The sequence below is a fragment of the Corvus kubaryi genome, unplaced genomic scaffold (genome assembly GCF_017639235.1).
Source record: "Corvus kubaryi isolate FWS band 111438036 unplaced genomic scaffold, C.kubaryi_AGA036_p1.0 37398, whole genome shotgun sequence".
NCBI lineage: Eukaryota > Metazoa > Chordata > Aves > Passeriformes > Corvidae > Corvus > Corvus kubaryi.
Window position 1 is genome coordinate 56,771,210 of NW_024581137.1, and position 24,189 is coordinate 56,795,398.

General features: G+C 43.4%; 1 protein-coding gene across 1 annotated transcript; it reads right to left on the bottom strand.

Moving 5' to 3' along the window:
* On the bottom strand, positions 1-20,045 carry LOC121671549. The gene is made up of 8 exons (XM_042043462.1): positions 19,920-20,045; positions 16,166-16,288; positions 15,755-15,921; positions 13,830-13,931; positions 11,490-13,281; positions 8,723-8,857; positions 8,451-8,631; positions 1-6,916 (listed from the first exon to the last, which is right to left on the bottom strand). Exons 3-8 carry the CDS (start codon positions 15,898-15,900, stop codon positions 6,663-6,665), a joined length of 2,610 nt encoding a protein of 869 aa, XP_041899396.1. The 5' UTR covers positions 15,901-15,921; positions 16,166-16,288; positions 19,920-20,045; the 3' UTR covers positions 1-6,662.
* Between the last annotated feature and the right edge of the window lie 4,144 nt (positions 20,046-24,189).

Genomic DNA, 24,189 nt, shown 5'->3' on the forward strand with positions numbered 1-24,189 from the left:
TCACAAAAAACACAAAGGATTTTAATTTGTCATGAACACGTAACAGGTCTTTTCGAGGCAGAATTACCAAACAAATTCAGCAGCTGAGAAACAGTGTGAGTTGATCTAAACAAGCTGTCACTATTTATTAGGGACATCCATACAACACAGGTGATTATTTAAATAAAAGGAATCAAACCACGTAGATAAAAAAAATAATACCAGAAAAATCACACTGGCCATAATTTGTTACAGAATTCTCCTGTTTCTGAGACTCTCACACATGTAACACAAACCTGATCAGATCAACACAGGTGGACATAACAAGGCATCCTGGTGTTCCACATAAAAAAAATAAAAGGAAAAGAAGATTAAATTCCCAAGTTAAGGTGCACCAACACCCTGTGGCATCAGAGTACATCTGTGAAGGGGAATTTTAAGGATGTTACACAAGAGGTAGAAGTCAGATTTTTGCAGCGTTCAAACACCCACAGCTGTTTTACAGAAATACTTAAATAAGCCTAAATTGATTAGTGATTAAAATCTTGCATAATCAACAATTTACTTTTTTTAAGCAAAGTTATAATTTCACATATTTCTGTTGGGCCCTCAGTAATATTTCCCTAGCAGTGTAAAATGGGATGTTTTAAGGAAGTGAGTTTGCCCAACACACATGTCAATGCTACACTTCAGACACCAGACAGTAATATTAAAATATAGACACTCTTCATCTTTGTGTATCTGTCATAAAAAATAAAAGGAAACTTATTTTTCCCATCTATATATTGGAAATAGACTAATTCTGTGAAAAAACTATGCTCATTAAGTCACTACTGTGCATAAACAAGTTGTGTTTTACTCAGTAAAAAACATAAAGCAATCTTTGTCTGGCAATGATTTTTACTCTGATTTATTCTCTCTCTAACCAGCTTTTTTTTTTTAATATATTATATGCAAACATATTCTTTTTTAAAGCTCATTTGGCAACAAGCAAAGAGGATTTTTAGCTCCAGTTCCTCCATTTGTTTAAAAGTTGCTCCTAACCCAATGTATTTTCAATCTCTAACAGCACAAACACGTACATTAAACACATTATTCTGCACCTTTGATTGCAGTATTGCTAATGAAGAAAAATAAGGACCTTCCATTCTATGTAACTGATAAATTTGATCAGCAAAGTTATTTTATTTTAGAAAATTACAAAGCAGTTATCCACCAAAAAAATAATTGATAAAAATCAGACATCTCAAGTGCTACAAACCAAGAAAAAGGGAAAAAAAAGTGCTGGTGACTGACATGGATAAACTGGAATAAATCAAGGTCTCAGCATGGTTTAAGGCTCTATTTCCTTCGACGCAGAACAGGAGAAAAACAAGGTGCAAAATTCCCAGGAACCCATCAGTTCAGCCCCAGTTCCTGCAGCAGGTACATTCCTCAGCTTTGAGAGAAAGCAAAATTATCCTGGCTAATTCCAAGAATCCTGATAAAAGAGGCTGGGAACTCATCCCTCTGGAGTTCCTTGTAACAAATGTTCAAGGTGAGCCACTGAGCTTGTGTTTAAAGAGCTCCTGAACTCAAGGTAAAGCAGCAAAGCCAGATCAAGACAGAAATCTCTTAAGAGCTGCGGCTTCAACAAAGCAGGATCACACTCAGCTCTTCAGCAGCCCAATTATTCAAAAATAATAATTAAAATACATATCCCAAAGTCAACTGCCCTCCTATTGACTGATGTGTTCGCTGCTCGTGCTCAAATCTACAAACACTAAATAATCACCCAAAGTTCTTCCACTTCTACATCTCCAACAGGAAAAATAAATAAATCTGCAACAGACTCTGCTCATAAGGAATTTAACATTGAGTTTTGCAGCTAAGGTCACAGAGTCTGCCACAGAAATAAAGATACAAAGAACAAAATCCCCAAACCCCACTGCTTTGGGTTGTGCCACCATGCAGCATTTGTCAAAACTGCAGCTCCCAAACAGAGAATGGGCCCAAAAAAAAAAAAAAAGAAAAAAAAAAAAGAAATTCCAATACCCAGCTTCCAGAGCAGGTAAAAACAGAATTTAAAAAAAAAAAAAAAAAATACATATAGGCTTAAGGTCTGTTTGTTGCATATTTTTTACAGTATTTAAACAAAACAAAAATCCAACTTCCTGCAGAATCAGAGCCATGGTTCAATGGTGGTTTAGTGAATATCCCACAGAGCCAAGCTGGATTCTGCCACTGAAGGAAGAACACATTTGAACCACAACCAAATCCATTTTGTGTTCAGTCCTCCTTGCTCTTTGTCATTTCTTAACTCTAGACAAGCTGAGTTTAAATCCCACCTCAGCCCCTTCCCAGCCAGCAGCCAGGAGATGAGGTGATCCTGATCCCAAAGGGAGAACCACATCCCTCTGGCTTGGGCCAGCTGTCCCCAAGCCCTCTCCTGGTCCCTCAAGCTGGGACACAACCTGATTAAAACACACCTGGGAGCAAGGTCGGCCACCAGAGCAGGGCAGGAAGAAGCCAACTCTGCCCCAAATCTCAGCAGCTGCACCCTCTCAGCATCCACCAGCAGCACATGGGCAAAAGAATCTTGACTCAAGCAAAGACTCCTGGTCCCTGAAGCCCTCCTGACCATGGAAGCCAAAAGAAGAGTGATCTCCACTGGAATTAGGGCTCCCTGCAGCTCCTTCCTTCTTGAAGCTCCCTCTTCCTCCTTTACATCCCCAAACAAAGGGTTGCAGATCAAACACAACCAGAGGAAGTTGTGCTCGTGGCCACTTCTGGAAAAGTGCACAGGAAAGCCAGGGAGCTTCCCATAAAAACCTGGGGTATCCCCACACTTCTCTGCAAAGGGAAATACCTCGACAAAGCCTCTCACTCACATAACCCCCACTGTGAACCCTTCATTTCCTTCCAAGGGAAAAGGTGCCAGGAATAACCATAAGAGACTGACTGTGGACTAGAGCAGCATTTCCAAATTTCACACACCCAGGTACAGACAAAAACATTGGTAGTGGTGGTAAATACCAGCAGCAAAGAAAAATACTCAGTTTGGAAAGAATAAAATCCAAGAGCAGCAGTTTGGGAACTACATCTCACCCACTCCTGAAAAGGCCACAGCAAGACAAGCATCACCAACTTAGATAACCTCCCTGCATGCTGCTCTAATGAAAATAACAAATTAATACCAATTGATGAGTTTTAGATTATATAAATAGCATCAGAGCAACTTAACTGCCAAAGGGACCCCGTGGATACAGAAAAACAGAGATACAAAACCTATAACCAGAAAAAAAATAAAGAGTTCTTCCCCTGCTGCCAGCCTCCCTTCTGGGAATTAGTAAGGTTGAATCACCCTAAAACTCCAGTTATTCATACAGAAATAGTTATAATTCTTAAGTCTATGTTGTACTGGACTATCAGTTTGGGATTTTAAAGCATTAAAGATTCACTACCAACTATCAAAAAGCACCCTGATAATAATCCTGACTTACAAAGGGACACCTGAGAATCCCATTTATTTAAACTGGAGCAATCCAGCATCCCTGCCACCAGGGCTGGCCACAACTCTGCCACCCTCTTCACCTCTCCCCAAAAATTTTAAAAGTATAAATCAAAACAGGGCAAAACCCTAAACAATTAAATCTAAAGAAAGCTGAGTGGGGGGGTGGGGAGTAGAAGCAGAAAAGAAGGGAATAAACTAAATTTTACCTGATTGCTTCTCAAAATGGGGAGGGAAAGGGGGATTTTCTTTTTTTCCTTCAAAACTCAAACTTGACTCCAAACCAAAGCCACCTCTTTGGCTTAAGTGTGACCCAAAACCTCAATTCAGCTTCCCCTGAAGTCAGTAAAACATCAATACAATTAGTCCCTAAAGCCACAAGCATTATGCTTGTACTTATTCACACCAAAAAGTCAGTGCAAGACTTGCAGAATTTGTACCTTGTTGCCAAATTGGATACGAGGCAGCAAAAATAATGTTCTGACTGACAGAACTGCTGCAACTCCAGGCATTATTTAACAAAATAAAGTGGGTTTTATTCCCTAAAATGCAACAGGATTTGTAATAAAACAACGGAAGTGGAGCAGTCTGAGATGAGAATTGAAGACAAAAGCCATCCTAGGCCTGATGCTGTCCATAACCAACTCATTTAAAGAAAAGGGCACTTAAAAAAAAGCAATTTTGATCGAAGACCTGGAGTTTTGGTGAAGAAAACAGAGTGAGGCAAAGCGAAACACGAGCATTTGTAGGGCATGACAAGGAGCATCTGACCCGGGCACATGATCCAGGGGGACATTCCAGAGCCACAGTGCTCCTTAAAGAGCCCCAAACTGAATGATCTTGTGTGTGCAATTAACACAATTAACAGCCTGTGCTGATTGCAGTCAAATGCAGCCACTTTAAAACGCATTTTTAAAACATAACCCTTTAAAATGCATTTTTAAACTGAAATTGGAACCAGAAGTGACCACACAGCTTTTTACCACTCTGGAAAAACGAGACTGTTAAAGGCACATTAACTATGAACTAATTAAGATCATGATCCTTCACAATATTAACTAACACGTGAGCAGTACAATAAGAACCAATTATACCCTAAATATTTACCACTACAAAACAACCCTGCAGGACCCACAAGGGCTCTGTAAACAGAAAAAAAAAGAAAAACAACAGACCCAGACTTTAAAATTTGGATTTCCTGCCAGCACAGCAATGGTAAATTAATTTTAATTTGGGTAATTAAACCCCCAAATCAGCCACAAACTGAAATACTGCAAACTCCACTTTAGAGGTGTGGAGTACAATCAGTTTCACAACTGCAGATTGAACCTTCTTGAATTGGTTTGTGCAAATAAACTGCATGTGCACACAGAGAAAACACTCACACTAAAGTAACTCTGGTAACCTGATTTTTAGGCTAAGGCTGAAAATAATCTTTTAATTGGAATTCACTTTCTTTAGGGAAGAAAAGAAAATCTTGCTATATACTAAGAACCTGATTTCTATCTACTCTTGCTTTTAAACTTTACTCAGTGGGTTACAATGAGGCCTGGGCAAATTTTAGCTACAAATTTCCACACCTCAGTGGAGTTAAGGATGGCACTATTGAGACAACATCTGCTCTAGCAACATCCACGGATCCAGAACTACACAACTGCATTTGGAACAATTTTGCAAGTACAGATATATATGGGAACAGTTCTATAATTACCCACAAATATTTCAAATCTGACACTGAACACTGTGAGACACAAAAATCTTCATTTTTGTCCTTCAGATTTTGCTTCTATCCCCAACTTCATTCACTTTTAACCCAAGAACTGCTCTCCAAAGCTGTTCATTAGTATCCTGATACTCAAGAACCTTAATTATTAGTACATATTAAGAGACTGTGTAACAGTAAGACAGTTGTTAAAGCACTGAAATATACCTAAAGGCCCTAAGAACACACCTTGAATTAATTATTCTTTTCTAATTCTCGCCCTGAACAGCTACACTCTGATTGTCTAAGCCACACAATGGAGACTAATTAACAGCAATTAAATATATTAAACCTTCCACATCAAAAAATAATCAGTTAAACAGCTTTGGTAATCTAGTACGTAGCTTTGTGTAAATATTTTGCAAACATCCCTTTCCCAAAAAATCTCTATATAGCATGTGTATATTCATATAATAATATACAGAGTTCCTGAGTAAATCATTAAATCTGATTATTCGGAAGATTTGGCAAAATATTTAACTTCCTATTACTAAAATAGATTTTTAAATAAACATTCAATGAAGACATTAAAATAAATATGGAATGTGTCTGAAAAAAATTATAGTACCATGAACTTATATTAACAACAAACAGTAGTTTTTTTAAATTAAGTGCATACTATGTTACTTGTTACTGGTTTTAAACCCACTGAGGAATCAGTAAATCTAATTTCTAATCCTGAGTGAGTCTTCTACCACCTGCTAACGTGTTACTTCCATGCAGTCCACACTGCAAAGCTACAAAATCCACTTTTTTAGTGGAAAAAACCCAAGTGGACTGTGCTGCAGAAAAGCTCAGTTCACACTGGTTTTGCTGGAAACTGAACTGGCAGCACGGCTGCTGCAGCCTCTCCCAAAACCAGCAAGGAACACTGATTATTCCCTGCCAAACTGAGTGATAACCCATCCCAAAAACCACCACCACAGCAGCATGCACTGCTCCTGGCACAGCGATGGGGAGCAAACACTCGGGGATCACTCTGGCTCTGGAAAGAGCTACACGTGGTGCAAAAAATAAAACTAAAACAAACCCTGAACGATTTTTGAGTACCTTTGAATACACTAAATTGTCTCACTAACAAAAAAAAGGAGAATTAAGTCCTACCACACTCTGGTTTCTCAGGTCCTGGCCTGACTCAGGGCTGATACAGAGCTTTGGACAAGCACATGAGGAAAGGCTCAGCTACTGTTTAGCTCCTCTGAACATTAAAACTCTCGGCAGCAGACACCAGCATCATTCAAACGGCGCTACCACCACGACAAGCTGTGCCTCTCCACGCCAGAATCCCACTACCAGAACTGCACCACTGACCAGGCACATTAATTAACCCTTTTTGTCTCCTGACATCCTATGAAAATCCACCTCCCACGGTGCTGGGCAGGACCCGAGCCCTTCCCTCCCCATCCTCGGCTTTCCTTTCGTTATCTGCGGTCATTCCAAAACCCTCGTCGCTTCCTCAGCTTTTTCACTTCCTCTGCTTTCGTGCTCCACGCTGCTTTTCTCCTGGGTGCTCGTGCTTGAAGGACAAAGCTCTTGCAGTGCCCCTTGAAGAAGGGGCTGTTGTTTTTCGGGTCCAGCTGGGGGGGTTTTTGGCAGGGTCACCTGCAGCGCGCACCAGAGCGCGGTGCGAGCCCTGCGCGTGGCACCAGCCAGGGCTCGCAGGGCAGCTGCCAGGGCCAGCACGTCTGCAACAGGAAAAACACATCAGTGGACAAGCCTGAGAACGTTATTACATGTTTTGGTTTTTTTTAAATTGCATAAATTCGTTCAACTCGCGGCCTTGAGCAAACAGGACTTAAGGGGTATCTGAGCTGCACCAGTAATGACAGCTACAACATCTCATGTGAATTGTCTGTGCAAAAAGGGGCTAAAATGCTGCAAAAAGGGGCTAAAATGCTGGTGGACACTGGGCAAGCTGCTCTCCTGAGGTTGCAGGCAGGTTTGGGACTTTGCAGGGAGAAGAAGGGAACAGTGATTTTTGGATGGGTGAGTAAAAGCACAAAGGTCCAGTCAAACTGAGATAAAATCCTAAAGCAGCTTTACAGGGGATTCGCTTGCAACTGTGAATCCTGCAAGGCCAGCGACTGCAAACCTGCACATTTCCAGCCAAAACTGCTGATACTGCAACCTTTCAGACAGAGATTGTTGACCAAATCTGGGACTAAGTGGACCAAGCTGCTCCTACACTTCTCTGGGAATTTAGGAAGAGCGGGGGTCTCACCAAAACCTGTCACTCAAGAGGAGGGACCAGGACCTGAGGAGGCCATAACTCATCATAACAGATGATAGAGCTGTTATTTGTAGGACTGGCAATATTTAGATACCATATTGGCAATAAATCTGCTCATATTCATCCATTTAACCACTGTGGCCCACCTCTCCTGCCTGGCCAAGAACCTTCCTTCTACTATTCCTGACTCACACTTGGAGTTAACACCACATGAAAATTTTAGGAGTCATTTTAAAAGTCAGTTTGCATATAGGACTCTTCTAAGGGCATGACGTTTTAAATTTACTTTGTATTTTAATTTTAGACACCTGAATTGCAGAAGCAAAACATTTTTACTCTCTTTCCCTCACAAGGAAGAACTATTCCACAGCCAGAGGAACCTCACTGTCCACTTCAGCAACAAGGAGTGAATTCCTCTTTTGTCCTGAGACAAAGGTATTTTCTGAGGAAAAAAATAATATTATCTTTTACCCCAAACCATGAATTGCCACATTTACTGCTGCTACAGGTTATTCTGGCTTTACTTATAAATGGAATTTGGGAAACGTGGAATGTCATTCCTGGTGGGTTTGTGATTTATGTAGATTGATTTACACAACACTGGCAATTTTTTTTTGTTATTTTATAAGGAGCAGAGAAAGTATAGCCATAGCAGTAAATAATTCTACTTGCTTAAAATTCTACTTGCTTTTACTTTTAGAACCACCATTTATGGTTAGGTAACATCAGTGAAGAGTTTTTACAGTTCTCTTCTAGTCAGGAGGAAAAAACTTCCAAGTTTTAAACTAGTAACAGGAAAACAAAAAAAAAAAAGCAGTAGAAATCGAAGTGATTTGAAGTCTTAAAAAGCAAAATTGTCTATTTGCAAACCTTCTTTTGCTGAAGTGACAAGAATTGCCGCGTATTGCAAATTTGCATTTTTAAGTGGAACATACTCACAATTAAACCCTCGACAAAGCTTTGGCAACTCCAGGAATGGGCAGCATTACCTTTCTCACTGCTATAGCGTGGCACCCCGTGGCTCTGGGGGTTAGCAGCGTTCACCATCTCATCCTTCCGACGTGCCTGGGTCACCTGGATGGCTTCCAGGTGGAGCTCCAAGGCCCTGGAGATGTTCCCGTGCACAGGGGCACCACCAAGCCTCTCCATTTTCCCTATTAGCGTGAGCACCTGGCAGAAAACACCGAAAACCCCAAAGCATTGATTAATAAACAAACAAATCCTGCAGGAACTGCGGGAATTGCAGCTCCACAAGGCCTACCCTGGCTCGTTCCCGGCACTGGTCGACAATCAGGCGATCCACGCGGGATGGGTTCGCGGGGAGCTGGGACACGGGGCTGCTGCTGGAGCTGCAGATGCGCTGCCCTGGGAAGTATCTGGCAAGGTCAGCCTCAGTCTGCAAGGGAAATCATTTCCCAGCGTGATTGTTTGAAATCAGCACAGTATCAGCAATCCGCTGCTGGAGCTGCTCAGAATTTTCAGGTGGATTAGGAGTGAGCAGCCTGTGTTAACTCCTGACGGCGTTTACAGAAAGACGTTCCCAAATATCACCAAATGGGCTCAGAAGGGACTTTAGTGATCATCTCATTCCACCCCCTGCCACGGGCTGGGACACCTTCCACTATCCCAGGTTTCTCCAAGTCCTGTCCAGCCTGGCCTTGGACACTTCCAGGGATCCAGCTTCTCTGGGCACCCTGTGCCAGGGCCTCACCTCCCTCACAGCAAAAAACTTCTTCCTAAATCTAATCTAACCCTGCCCTCTTTTGGTTTAAAGTCATTCCCCTTGACTTATCTCTATATTCCCTCATCGAAAGTCCCTTTCCAGCTTCCTTGCAGGAATCCTTCCCTAAATCAGACAGCACTGCTCAGTGGCAGCTTTTAGAACAAAAGCTGTACAACTATTCTAATTAATCTTAGACACAGACCCAGCCAGATTCTGGTGTAGCACCCAAGAAATGGGTAATTGAGGTGGTGCTGATTGATGGTGGGATCTGATGAGCTTAAAGGTCTTTTCCAACTTAACGATTCTGTGATTCCATGAATTTAAACCCTGACCCTCTCACTGCTTCTCTCAACCATCACATATTATGGTTATTAAAAGAACCAGGTGATCACAGCAGCATAAATTGCATCTGAGGTGCGTCAGGATGAAACCACATTTAACATAAACTGATAGCAGCTTTTTAACAGAGAAAATATTTTTCTTCAACAGAGAAAATGTTTAACACAACAGCCAAACTTCCACTGAGAGTGATTTTGTCAGTGTCTAACACAGACAGTGACTAAACATCACCAAACCTATTTTTAGATAGGAAATTCTTACACCTGGAGTAAAACCAACACAGCCTGCAGTATATTCCTTTTCTCATTCCTTCTCCAGGGTACAATGGATGTAGGAGAGAGGGGTCAGGTGCTGCACTGCAGTTCAAAGCTAAGTCCACACCCACCCTGTTTACATCTGTACTCAGTATGTGCTGAAGTCCTTCTCTTTTTGCTTTACTGACACTTCCACAATATTTGGTCCCTGCCCTGGCCTAACACAGATTACAAGAGCTGACTCTACCTGCACTCATCATCTGAGGAGCCTGAAAGGCATCCAGAAAAAAAGAAATGGATGGGGAAAGGATCATGGATTCATATAATGACACCAGGTAATTAAGAATTACAACTAATAGGCAATTAACTAAACTACACACACATTTAATATCGTGGACAACGCCTAACTTGTGGAAATGCTTTAAATGTGAGATCCCTGGAAAAGTGAGGTTTATGAAAGGAGACAGGGAAGCTGTGACCCCAAAGCAGCTGCAATGAACAGGTTTCTGGGAGCTGAAAGGGCTGAGCGATTAGGCAAGGCAGAGAGAATTAAATCAAATCCCAGGGGGAGCTTCTCTCTTCTTGCAGTCATCCCCTCCTGAGGAACGTGTGCTTTGGCTGTAGGAGCAGGAGCCAGGCTAGGGCAGCTGGCTTGGAGCACTGAGAACAGTTCATATTCTGTAACCACAAAACACCCTGAGAAACCCAGGGCAGCTTGCTGGGATAAAACTGGATCACTGAGAATGGACCAGATCAAGGGGGTCAGTTAAGCCCCTCTGATTAATAAGCAGGTGGTACAAGGATAAACAACTCTCCTTTAATGATGAAATCAAAAGCAGGAGACAAAAACTATGACTTGGTCTTTGCAAATGACTGAATTGTCCCAAATCCTGCTCGAGAACAGGAAACAAACACTGGAGCAAGAACCATCCCTTTCTCCCTTCCAGAGAATTCCTGGAAGGCCAGGCAGGCAGAGAGGAGCCTTGTTTAAAGGAATCCATGAGAGAGCAACACAGGCAGTTCCAATCACAATTTCAAAAGTCCACCAGCAAGGCCCTGCAGCTGATGATGGAAAGAAAAAGGTGTTTTCCAGATCTGGTTTGGTCAGACACCTTTACCCAGTGCCCAGGAGGTTTCTCACACGTGGAAGAAGCCAAGCACCCAGTGCATAATTAAAACCAGGGATTATGGACAATTTAGTTTCTGAGCCCTGGCATGGAATTCAGGGATTTGACTCCTCTTGGGAAAGCATTCCTGCTCCTTTAGAGCACAGAGCTTTCACTCCCAAGTGCAATACCCTCATTAGCAGTGTGATCCCTTCCTGCCAGCAGGTCTGGGAACGAGTCTGAGGCAGGAAAGTGACTGTAATGAGAAGAGCATGAACTGAAATTTCCTTTGGGAACAAGAAAAATATTGTAGTTTTTCTCTACAACCACACAGAGGGTGCCCAGCATTAGTTACTTCATTTTCTTTTTTACTAAAGCCAGAAATTTACTACAAGAAAAAAAAAAAAAAAAGAGAAAGCTGCAACTACTACTGACAGTAAAAACCCAAATCAAATTAACAAAAAACCCCCCAAACCAACCAAAAAAAAAAAAAAAAACAAAAAAACCCCAACCAAGCAAAGAAACACCATAAAACCTCCTCTCTTTCTTCACACGACCTAAAACCAGTCAAGTCTTTATCAGGAGTCATCACCAGTTGTGGTTTACCTTCTTCCTCTCTTTCTCCAGAGCTCTCCACTGCTCATAGCACTCCTCCAGTCGGATGTGAAGCTCGTTAGCAGGGCCACTGCGGCTCCTGGGAGGTCTGAACTTGTTAAATGGGGTTGGAAAGGCAAAGTAGGGGGCAGGGATTTCCCCAGGGAAGAGATCACTGATGAAGGGACTCAAGGGGTTGAAGTCGTCATAATGAAAAAGATCAACAAGGTCCGAGAATGGAAATGGCGGCGGAGGGAAATTAAAATTATTTCCTGATGAAAACAGTTGGTGATTAAACAGAGGAAAGCTGGGATTTTGCTTAAAATCAGACATTAATGGGAAAGGAGGAAGCAGAGAAGGATTGATGAAATCTGACAAGCTGGCACCGTTCTGCTCGTGCTTTTTCGGGAACACGCTGAAGGGCTGGTGGTTTGGGGCTGCAGATCCCAAATGAGGGATCCAATTCCTTCTGCCTCTTCTGTCCTCTTTATGGCCATTTTCCTGGCTCTGCTTTTTTGGGAACCTCTGGTATTTCTCAGGGTCTTCACCTGCAGCTTTCTGCTGCACGAACCAGTCGGGTGAACAATGAACGGGGAATTTACGGCGCCCGTCCTTATTGATCCCAGCGTCCTCCTGGGATCTTCCAACGGGTCTCACCTGCTTCTGACTCTCTGAAACAAAACGAGGAACCCCCAAATGATTGGAAACTCCATTTGATGTTTGTAACCTCCCACCTTTCCTGGGAGGGAGGGCGGGTAGGAGGAGCTGGGAGTAGTAGGAGGGCTGTGTTAGAGGCTGGTGGGTGGGAGAGCCCCCAGACATGGTGGAAACCCCTGATGAGGACTGGGGGCTCGTTGCCATTTGTATTCCATATGGAGCATCAGATGCAGCTGCCAGACTTTTCCCATCCAGCCACACACCCCCCTGGTATGAGGAATAACTCCCATTCTGCACGTTTTTCACAGATAAATCATACTCAGCTACTTGATGAGAGCTTTCCTTAGGGCCCAGATTCACCGTGCACTCATTGTTATTATTAAAAACATCCCCCAAAGTAAAGCCACGATGGCCATTAGGCACATGGGTTTCCTGGGGTTTTCTGCCTGTTCCTCCAGAAAAGTGATTTTCTTTCAGGGGTTGATTGAGAAAATGAAGTGATGGATGGACAGATGACTGCAGTTTGGGAGCAGCTGTGAAGTTTTCGTATCTTTTAGAAAACAGGTGGCTGTCCTGGGGTACCTTATCCCAAGAGTTATCCACAGGCTGATTGGAAAGATCAGGGGAATACTTAGTTTGTCCTTGGGGATAATTTTTCAGAGCTTTTCCTCTTGCTCTTTCACTTTTCCAAAGCTCCTTCTGAACACTGGGGCTTTCCTTCGTCCTGTTCCGAGGGGAAAAAGGGCTAAAATTGGACCCACATTTTTCACAGTCTCTGTTTACCCCCCTGTGGTCGTAAGTGCACAAATGCTGGTTACAGCTCCCATTTGGGAAGGAAAACCCCTCCTGGGGAGCCGTGGTGGTGGTGTTTTGCAAAGAGGAGTTTTCAGGGTAAGCGTTCCTCAGGGCATTGTCAGGGGGAGCACGGGGAGAGAGCCAAGACTCGATGAGCTGAAGGTCTCCCAAACCTCTGCGCAGCATCTCCACATCAGGAGGCTCCTGCAGGGGCTCCTGAAGGCAGCTGGTGCCCAGCAGGTTGGGAAAATCCTTGTTTGGGACAGAATGCTGAGCTGGAAGCCCTGGGAACTCCCCATTGCTGCCCAGATCAGGTGTCCACACAGGGGGAAACAATCTTGATAGAGAATTCCTGTAACAGAGTGAAACAAACCTCCTGTCATTATTTTAAAAGGTTTCTTATTTTAAAATAATTCACATATCATGGTTATTCCCCAGAATTACATTGTTAACCCATCATACACAGCTCTCCTCAAAAACAGGAGAAATATTCCTACTGCAGTTGAGCAAATGCTCTGTGAAATCTCATCACCAACACTGTTTTATCTGCTGTATGTTCAGAAATGCAGAGTTTATTTGGATTTATTAAATATTTCAGATTCCACTGTATTCAGTCAACTCCCTACTGGTTAAAACTAATTATTCATCTTTTTTCCTCCTCAAATGCTCCAAAGCTGACAGAAAACTTTAGAAAATTTGCATTTTTAACAGTCCATTGTTTTGTTGGGTGGTTTTTTTTTTTTACTGACAAGTGAAATAAAGACACTTCCACATTTTAAGGGGATTTAAAAGACCTTCATTACTCAACTCTGAAACAACTAAAAATGTGTATCACATTAGTGTGACAATGGGCATAAAAACCAACACACAGGTGGATAAGAACTCTCAGAACAAACTTACCAATCTGTCGCTGGTTCTGGCTTGTTTGGCTCCTCCAAAATGCTTGACACCAAACCAAACATATCAGGGCCACTGCCAGAGTAAGAAAGACTTATTGGTGCCCTGGAAAAAAAAAAACAAACCCAAAATAAAAGTTTAAAGAACTATTTTTCTCCTAAACAAAACAGGCAAAAAGAAGATCAAACCTTTGTTTAGCAACATTTTCCAGTTGTTCTGAATTTAATGTGTCCTCAGCATCCCGGTGCAGAAATGTTCTTGCATTTGTGAATTCGACAGCCCAAGTGAAGGAGAACAATTTTCCTGACTTTTTGTTTCACCACAGACTCTCCAAGCAGCGAAAGATTCCCCTCTCCTTCCAAGAAACAAAACTATTCCACAGACATTCCTTCAAACCTTGACCTTCTCATTTAGAGCATAAACAGGATTAATATTCTCCAGGTCGGGAGCATTCTAATTTATCTACTTCAAATAATTCAAAACCTCTTATGTTGATCTCAAAAAAATAAGTTATATATACACTTAAATTATACTTTAGTTGAACCACTTTGTAATCCCCTTTTGGACAGGATTTGGTCAAAATTTTAGCAAATATTTCTGGCAAACACCCAAGGCTTTAAACAATTTTTAAACAAACCCAACTTTTACTTCAGGTGCAAAATGAGATTTTTATAGAGTTGTTTGTAATGACTCCTGACTCTTACTCACAAGTTAATTTAAACAATGCTATTAAAGGTCTCCTTCCCTCTCTGCTCATTGTTTTGCTCCAATAAACTTCCCTCACCACCCTGTTCTGATTCCTTCCAGTGTCCCTGAAGATCTCCGAGTTTCCCCTGGTGCCCCACAATTGCTCACTGACTTTGCTGATTAACAGAGACCAGAAAATGTGGGACAAGTTGTTAGAAAATCACCTTTTTCATCTCTTGCCACTGAAAATCAGTGAAAATCACACCCTGCTGGCTTTTAAGACCTCAGCACATTTTTACTTCTCACTCCCTCTCTGATTTACTCCATGACTGCTCAGTTTGCTCTTTAAGGGATCTGGTCTGTGTGATTTTATTTGGGATACACCAAACTGCAAAGGCTCTTGAAAATGTTTTGTGAATGCAGAACTGATATTTGATAACCAGCTCTTTTCTGTATCTTTGTCAAATAGCAAAGTCTTTTCTTTTTCTATTTCTTTTTTTCTTTTTTAAGGAGACTTCAAGGAGTATTGAATATCTGCAGGCTCAGAATGGGTGCAGACATGGATTAACTCTAACTCTGTAGCTTTTTCCTTTTCAAAGCTATCTTGCAACAATCTAAAGGCTTCTTTTAAGAAAATATTGTATATTTTAATTAGCAAATTGCCACTCCTTGCTTAAAATTAACTCTTACAGCTGACACCAAAGCTGTGTGATCCTTTATTCAGAAAAAAAGCATCACTCTGACACTTCCCACTGAAAACTAGCAAAAAAAATAAACATTTTTTTTGCAATCCATGTACCTTCCTTAAGGTATCTTTCACCACCTTGGGAACCAGAGGACTTCACTTTCTCCCCACCTCAAATTTTGTTCCTTACTAAGCAAATAATAAAAAAAAAAAAAATGCAGTGAGGCATTAGAAATGCTCATTAAAAGAGCATTTTCTCATCGAAAGCTGCTGTGCCAGCCTCCACCAACCAATTCCTCCCAAAAAAGACAACATTCTGTCACCATCACCTGGCTTTGAGATGGAAAAAGAAAAAACCCCCCCACCTTTTTTCACCACCTCAGTAACAACCACTACAGAGCAAAGAAAATCTACTGAGAGTTTCCAGTGATACCAGAAACTCTCTCCCCCCCCAAAAAAAAAAAAAAAAAAAAAAATCAAGAATCCCCATTTGTTCTTCACCACAAGAATTCCAGTGCTCCAGAAACCCCTAAGGCCACAGCAGGAATGCTGATACCTTTTCTTTGGGCACTCCTGAAAGGCAGTTTGGGATCCAGGATCCTCAGCACATCCTGGCCAGTTGCTGCACAGCCGGGAGGATTCCAGAGGTGTGGAGGGACTGGGGACTGCTCCCAAAAATGGGGAGAACAACTGAGTGTCCATGGTTTGCTCCCTGCTGTTCACCTGGGGTGGGAAGAGAAGGGAATGGTTTTTAGTATTAGATGTTCATGCAGTGAGCAGTACGGGCAGCAAAAAGCCAAGCTTTGCTTCTACTTCCTGAACTGAAGGAATTTTTTTCAGGAATGTGTAACGCAGCCACGACAAAAGGATAGAGTCTAAATCATGTTGCCTCCTTTGCCTTAAATTAGGCCAAGTCTGACAAATCTGTCTTCTAAAAATGAACACACAAATAACAGAACTGACTTACTGCACAGTAACAGGAATTCTCCACAGGTTTCACATTGTAGGTGTTGGCGTGGCACGTTCACAGCTCAGAATCTCCTGCTCTATGAGACTGGGAATGCACCTGTCCCAGGCAAACACATCCCCTCTGGAAAACAAAGGGGAGAGCCATCATGCCTGTCAGATCCCCCAAAAACACAGAACATTCCAATGGAGAGCCTGTGGGAAGCAGGGAAACTCCACGGAGCAAAATGTGGGTAAGAAAAGTAACCCAAGCACTGCTCCAGGAAAGACTACTACAAATAAATTATTTATTCAGAGATTATTTATACCAAAAAAGACTGGAGCAGATGATACTTGAGGTCCCTTCCAAACTGGAAGGGTTGGAATTTAATTTGTCTTCCTTGCTATAAATCCTTGGCCTAGTGAAAGCTGTCACAGACTCAGATCTCCCTTCCTGGGCACTGTCTGAAAAGGTTGGGCAGAAATATTCTCTGGCCAGGTGTGCTCCTACCAAGAGCAGGACAGGACAACCCTGCAGTGAATGTTTTTAAATCAAAAAAAAAGTTTACACTGAGAGTTTATCACTTGCTGTAAACTGATTTTACACATCCAAAGAAATCTCTATTAAATAAGAGAATTAGAGGTACTAAAACCCTATGGAGGCTACACAAATATTCTGGAAAAATTCCATATGAACGTGCTCTCAGTACTCATGTCATTAAATCAGGCACAAGAACAACTCACACAGGTCCATTCTGACCCTGCAGAGGAGGGGAGGAGACTTTCTGCTCCAAATGACTCCTGAACAAACACAGGTATCCTTTAGGATCCAGCAAGGCCAGAACTCCACAGGAATTTAGCAGAATCCCCACACCAACGCCCAGCCCCTGGGGCTGTTTGGGCTACCAGGAAGCAACATAGAGAGAAATTCCTGCCCCTTGGAGAGGCTATAAAATACTTGTGCATAGATTAAAAATAGGATCTGTAACAAATGGATTTATGTTTTATTTTCAGAGTCATTAATCACTGCTAATGTGAGTTGTGCAGGACAATGTGTCTAAAGCCCAGGAGAAGAGGGACTTCATGTACCCTAGATAAGGCTCAGTGCTTCCAAAACACTGGAGCCTGCCCTTCCACACAGTCAAACACAAATTCTCCTCTGGGGTTCACACAGGAGCTACTAACAAGTTGAAGGGAAAAAAAAGGAGGGAAAAAAAAGGGGGGAAAAATGGGATAGAATCATCTCAAAGTTAAAAACCAACAAATTAAATGCTGCCTCTAAATAAAAAAAAGAAAGAAAAAGAAACCAAATTATAACTCTTACAGTCTTCAGTAGGGCTTGCACTTTATTCCCCTTCCAATCCTGGGAAAGCCACTGGTGCTTTACCTTCCAAAAAAACAATAAAAATCTACATCTAGAACCCAGATGGGTTATTGGAATGGATTCTTTTCATTCAAACAGCTGAGGAGCAGGCAAGCAAAAGTATTTACCAAAACCATTCACTATTTCCAAAAGCCTCAAGCAGTCCTTTGTACTTAAGATTCTCTTCCAAAGTGTCTTTCGAGGAGAAATACATGAGCACAACTTCATCAATAAAATGTTAATATTTCAAGTATAAATTGATATTAAGGACTATCAAAGCTATTAGACATTGATACTATTGTGGCATGAAAAAAGGAGAGATTTACACATTAAGAGAAAGTTGCTCCCTGTGAGGGTGGGGAGGCCCTGGCACAGGGTGCCCGGAGAAGCTGTGGCTCCCCCTTCCTTGGGAGTGTCCAAGGCCAGGTTGGAGCTCCCTGGGATAGTGGAAGGCATCCCTGCCCATGGCAAGGGGTGGAATAGATGATTTTTAAGGTCCTTTCCAAGCCAAAACATTCTGGGATTCTGTGATCTTGCAAGATCAGTAAAGGATGTGTCCGAGACATTTTCCACACAGAGGCTTCTGCCTCCCCAGCGCTGCCTGAGATGGGCGGCTGAAAACAGAGATCTACCCCTTGTGAAAATCCTCTCTGCAAAGATTCCACAGCACTGGGAATACAGCAGGACACTCCCCTCTTACTCCTCATTACTGGAAGTGTTTTGTTCCTAGTGCTGTCCAGCAAAGCTCTGGAAGCAGTTCAAGACTGTCGCTGTTATTCCGAGATGCCACAAGCTGCTGGCAGCGCACTGGAGGCCCCTCAGGCAGCCTGGAAGGAGTTTCAGGAGTTTTCATGGAGAATCCTAAATTATGCCAGTGTTATGTACATCTGGGGGACTGAAACAGAATGATTTGGGTTGGGAAGAGACCTGCAACTTCCACTATCCCAGACTGCTCCAAGCCCTGTGCAACCTGGCCTTGAACAACTCCAGGGACGGGGCAGTCACAGCTTCTCCGGGAATCTGTGCCAGGGTCTCACCACCCTTTGGGAAGGATTTCTTCCTCTTTAGAGGTGAGAAGAGTTTATGGCTCATATCACACTTACAGTTCTCTGAAAAGGTATTTTATAAGCTGAAAAATAATGTAATCACAGCTAAATATTGCTTCATTGTATAATCAGAAGAAAACTGCTTTCACTGACATCCAGTCCCATCCAAAAGTTCTTGATTTTCCAAACAAAAAGCACTGAAATTTGCCAAAAGCCTTTTTACAGCCACTTATCCTAAAGCTGCAGGATCTCACTGCTCCAGAGCACTGCAAGAACAGCCCTGATAACAACAGTAAACAGCAGCACTGCAGCATTATCACATCCACACTGAGGGGATTCTGCTCTGATTTCTTGGCAGGATAAATACTTCCTGTTTATTTCTTGGGTTTTGTTTCTTGGCAGGATAAAGCAAACAGAAAAAAGCACTGTTTTGGGGGTTTTTTTTAAGACTTCTAATAACTCCCACCTATAGATATATTAATCTATAGCACGCTGGGACTGTCTGACTCATTCAGGGTGCACTGCTAGGGATTCTCTGAAACCAGGGGGTAAAAAAAAAAAAAAGTTAAAAAAACCCCCAGAAAACTCTAAATTGCTTTTTTGGATTACCCAGGAAATGAACCAGCAGAAGTAAACAGGCAACAAGGATATGTAAAAAACCAAATTCAGGGGAGAAAACAGGGCAGTTACTCAGATCTCTTAATATCAGGGCTAAAACCATAAAAACAGCAGATTACTGAAGACTTCCTCCTAAATCCTGAACTCGCATCATCCAGAAGATTTGTCACCACCCCAAAGGGAAACGTTCCTTTTCAGCAGCTAAAGAATCAAGAAACGTTTTTTTCCTGAAGAAAAAAAATCAAGTCTGCCAGATCCCTCTTAGCTGGGTCAAAAGCACTTTTAAAAAAGCACCTTTTAAGGTGGGCTGTTTGGGGCAATAAATACATTTATGAGGTGCTTGTTCAATATATGGGTTCTGCTGCCCAATTACAATTAAGAACATTCACAGGCTCATGGGCCATTTGTTTATTTTGTTTTAACACAAGCATCTAAATACTCATTTCATACCAACAAAGATTTTTTGGGGGTTTTTTTTGGGTCTATGGTAACTTCCAGCAGCTGTTCTTCAGGACTTCGTGGTGAGTCTCACAAAGACAAGAGGAGTGTGGGAGGATCTGCTGCCTTCTGTGACCAGAGGATCACTCTCCTGCCCTGACACAAACAGGGAAAGCTGCTTCATCTGGGATGTAACATTCCCTCCAGGTGCTGAGGTTTTCATGTAATGTGGCTATTCACTATAAAACAAACACCTCACACAACAAGTTTTTATTTCTGTTTCCCCACAAAAATGCAGGTTTTGGACTCACTTGTGGCTGGCGATGCCCAGGGGTGGCACTTGCACCGTGTCCTTGTTATCAGTACCCAGGTTCTCTCCTCTGGAGTGTGCAGCATTGCGTGGAGGCACGAATTAGACTCCTAAGGACCAACTTCTCCAGTTTAAAAGCAATTAAAAAACCCCAAAAAAAGCAGTTACCAGGTCTGTCAGAGTTGTGTTTATACATTAAACACATTTCTAGCTCCCCCTCATTGCTCCTTCCATTGTGTCCCCACGCACACTCCCAGGGCTCCTCCAATACCACCATCCCTATCCCGAGACAAGACAGGGAAGTCCATCCTTCCAGGGAAGGGAACGGAGCTGAGGAAGGGTCTGGAGCCCCAGGAAGGGCTGAGGGAGCTGGGAAAGGGGCTGAGCCTGGAGCAAAGCAGGCTCAGGGGGGACCTTGTGGCTCTGCACAAGTCCCTGACAGGAGGGGGCAGCCGGGGGGGTCGGGCTCTGCTCGCAGGGAACAGGGACAGGAGGAGAGGGAACGGCCTCAGGCTGGGCCAGGGGAGGAGTAGATTGGATATTAGGGGGAAAATTCTTCCCAGAAAGGGTGGTCAGGCACTGGAGCAGGATGACAGGGAAGTGGTGGAATCACCACAGTGTTCAAAAGGAGACTGAATGGGGCACATGGGGACGTGGTTGGACTGAGAGGCTGGATCTGAGAGGTCTTTTCCAACCTTAACAATTCCATGTTTCCCAAGAGCACTCCAGGTAGAATGTTCTGATTCCAAAATCCTTCCGTGTGCTCTCTGCACACCCATTACAGCACAACCTCCTGTGTTGTGGACACCTCCCCATTAAGAGGGGAGCGTCCAGCTGTGGCTGTCCCCTCTCACGTGTGACACTCCTCAGGCCACAGCAGAACAATGTCCCAGGTGAGCAAATCAATGCCCTGCACAAACCTAAGGCTTCATCTTCACTGCTACAAAGCTTTGACTGGGGGAAGGACAGCTTTTATGATGAAGATAAATTAAGTGTGCAGCAGTCACATTATGATAAATTCTCAAAACCTGACAAAGCAGCTGCTCCCATCCTAAATGAAGGTGATGATGTCAGACTATATCCACAGTCCTCTGTGGCTGATCTACAGCATTAAGGATTTGCCTGATCTCATGTCCAACCTAGATTTTGCTGCCAGGAATGGGATCCCACCACAACAGCCTTTCCTGAGCTTTAAACTGCTTTATTTATCACCTGTTCTTCTGTCAAAGCACCCTTAACCATACACATTATTGATCTGGCTAATCATTACCTCTGTGACACAACCCATCTATTTGCAGCTTTAGAAGGGGATTTCACAAAGCACTCATGGATATCCTAAAGCCCAAACAACAATCCCCTGATCTCTCTGAACAGGAACTACCTGAAATCATGGGAAACTCCCAAAGCGTTGCAGGTGCTGCATTTGGGCTTCACAGCCCACATCAGAGTCCAAGTGAAGCTTAAAATTTACACAGGTGCTCAAAACAGGTCTGAGTGCTCCAGACTCCATCAGAACCATGGATTTGCAGGGGTCACTGCCTGTGGCTGCCACTTTGCTCTAGGGGTTGGTACAAACTGATGCTTCTTGCACTACAGGCAAATAAAAAGGGGATTTCAAACATTACCTCGGCGTTTCAGGGAGATAATGAGGAAGGCCTGAAAACTTCCTCCTACACTACAAGTTCCAGAATCAGGCATCAGGTTTGAAAACCCACATTTCTCTCTAACACATCTCTTTTTGGACTTACTTTGTATTTAGGCCTACCCGCTTTACAAAGCTACGTGGCAGAAAGTTTTTTGGGATGAGAGATTTCAACCTGCTCCTCAACTCCATCCTTGAAACAAGGCACTGGTACCTTTCTCAGGTACTTCTTCCTGAGCCAAAAACCCCCACCCAAACACACAGAACATTTCTGCAACACTTATTTTAAAACTTCTAATTCACAAGCTCCCCACTGACTGAAATTCTTGCTTTATTAAAAAAAAAAAATAAAAAATACAAGGAATGATTTGCCAGCAGGTAGTTTAGAAACAAAGCCCTACTCTACATCGCATTTAAACTGTTTCAGAAAGTAACTAATATTGTTTTCAATGATAGATTTTTATAGCTCTACACACTCCCAATTGTTGTCCAAAGCCACAAGTACTCTGAACACTCCAGTCCCACTATTTCTAAGTATTTTGTGTGCAAAAATGACTGAAACCCTTACTCTGGGGTTTCAGATTTTATTTTTTTATGCAGGCTCCATGGAAATACAAGGGACTGTAATTCACCTTCATTTACAATTCCTACCACGTGTCACACTCCATTATCTCCTGGTAGTCCAGGGAAACACAAGGGAATATTAAACAAACAGGTAACGAGTTTTTACTGGACTTCCACTCACTTTAAAGTCAAATAATCCAAAGGCACCTCAAGTGCCTGATTTGTAGATAATGCCCTGTGCTGTAAAACAGGATTAATGGTATTAACATAAACCTTTTTGCTCAGGAATATAAAATTCCAGCTGGAGTTATAAAATATTTCTCCATATTCATTCTGACACATGGCCTACCCAGTACAGTTTAGACTCCACTAAATCAAAACACCTTTCCAAATCCATTTTTAAACACACAAAAATGATTTAACTATTCACTGCTGAGTGGGGAAAACCCACACTTATTGAAGTTACAAACTGGTGTAACATGTGGACAAATAAATAGAACTTTTTTAATCAGTTGCATCAGGATCAGGAAACACGAAGCAATATATAGAAGTTTGTGTCTTAATTTCATTAGACTCCTCAAATCGGATATAAAGCCACTTTTTCCCACTTGACTTCCTCCTCACTTTGTGAAATTCAAGTACTAAAAGGCGTCCTCAGGATTACAAATTCGAGCAGAACACTGTCACGACGTCCCTTCAAAGACCTGAACTGTTTCTTAAGAGAAATAAAGGAGTTTTTAATTTTTTAATTACCTGGTTGCAAAGTTACTACACGTCTCAGGGAGGAGATGACAGCAAGCATTCCCAAGTTTCCCATTCACGTTGGGAAAGACTTTTTAAGTCTGCTGCTAGGGGACTCCGGTGCTCAACACTAAAAAATATTTGCGTTCAGAGAAATACGGGTTTTGTCATGCGCCCACAATCACAAAATCACTCTAAAGGCTGAGCACTGCCAGGAAACACACACGACACTTCACTTTAAACGACAACAACCTCAGCAAACATTACAGCGCAGAAATCACTTTCCTGGGTGGTTTCCCAGCTGCCCAAACCACCAGCATCCCTCCGGATCCCCCCGAGCATCCCTCCTGGAGAGCGAACGGCGCAGAAACCTCACCCCGCAGCCAGAGCCAACTTCCACCGCGACAAACCTGCGCGTTGTTGGTTCCCACCAGCCATTCCCTGCTGCTTTTCCTGCCCCGGCGGGGAAGGAGCGGCCGGCAGGACCCGCAGCCCGTCCCCCCGGTGCCGCCGCGCCGCTCCCCGTCCCCTGCGCGGGGGGGTCCCCGCTCCACACCGCGGTTACTACACGCACTCTGTTGCCAGGCTATGGAAAAGCGTCTCCTCCGCTCCCTGGAGCCGCAGGAGAAAGGGGAAAAGCCGCGGGAAAGCAGCGGGAAACCCTCGGAAAAGCCGCGGGTTCGGGGCGGCGGGCAGGGAACGGCCCCGCCGGGGGAAGCGCAGCCCGAGAGGCTCCGAACTCGACGGGAAGCGGCGCCGGTTCCCTGTCCCCGAGATGTCACCTCCTGTCTCTCCAGCCACACGCCCTTCCACGCTGCTCGGCGGCTGCCGGAGCCCTGCCCCGGCAGCGCGGACTCGGCTGCAGGCAGGCCCCGCCGGGGAAGGCAGAAAGCCGAGCTCACATCGCGGGAGCCGCCGCTGCCCGGCCGGTCCCGGCCAGGCAATGCCTGATGTCACCGCAGGGCCAGGATGCGCGGGGACGCTGGGAATTGGAGTCCTCTCCCTCTAGCCCAGCGTCGGGATCCCCCTTCCCACGGGGCTTTATGGGCGCTGCCCGGAAAGCGCGGCCGAGCGGAGCCATTCGATGGGGAAGGGAGCGCGGGGGAGTTGGGGAAATGCGGCTCCTCCTCCCCAATTAGCAGAAGTAATTTGCAAGTAATTACGCTCAGGTGATCGCTGTGCTATGTTTATATATAAATGTATACCTGTAAAAAAGTATATATATAAAAGGATGTGTGTGTATATACATTTAAAGTATATACATGGTGTAAAAGTGAATGTGTAAAAGTATACAAGTATAAAAAAATATAAAAGTATATCTATT

Excerpts from the sequence above, each read along its gene's own strand:
- LOC121671549 (XM_042043462.1), bottom strand. The coding sequence starts at position 15,900 with ATGGACACTCAGTTGTTCTCCCCATTTTTGGGAGCAGTCCCCAGTCCC. Across the intron at positions 13,932-15,754 it reads CAGGAGTGCCCAAAGAAAAG|GGCACCAATAAGTCTTTCTT; the intron begins GTATCAGCATTC and ends TTTTTTTTCCAG. Across the intron at positions 6,917-8,450 it reads ACGCTATAGCAGTGAGAAAG|ACGTGCTGGCCCTGGCAGCT; the intron begins GTAATGCTGCCC and ends TTCCTGTTGCAG.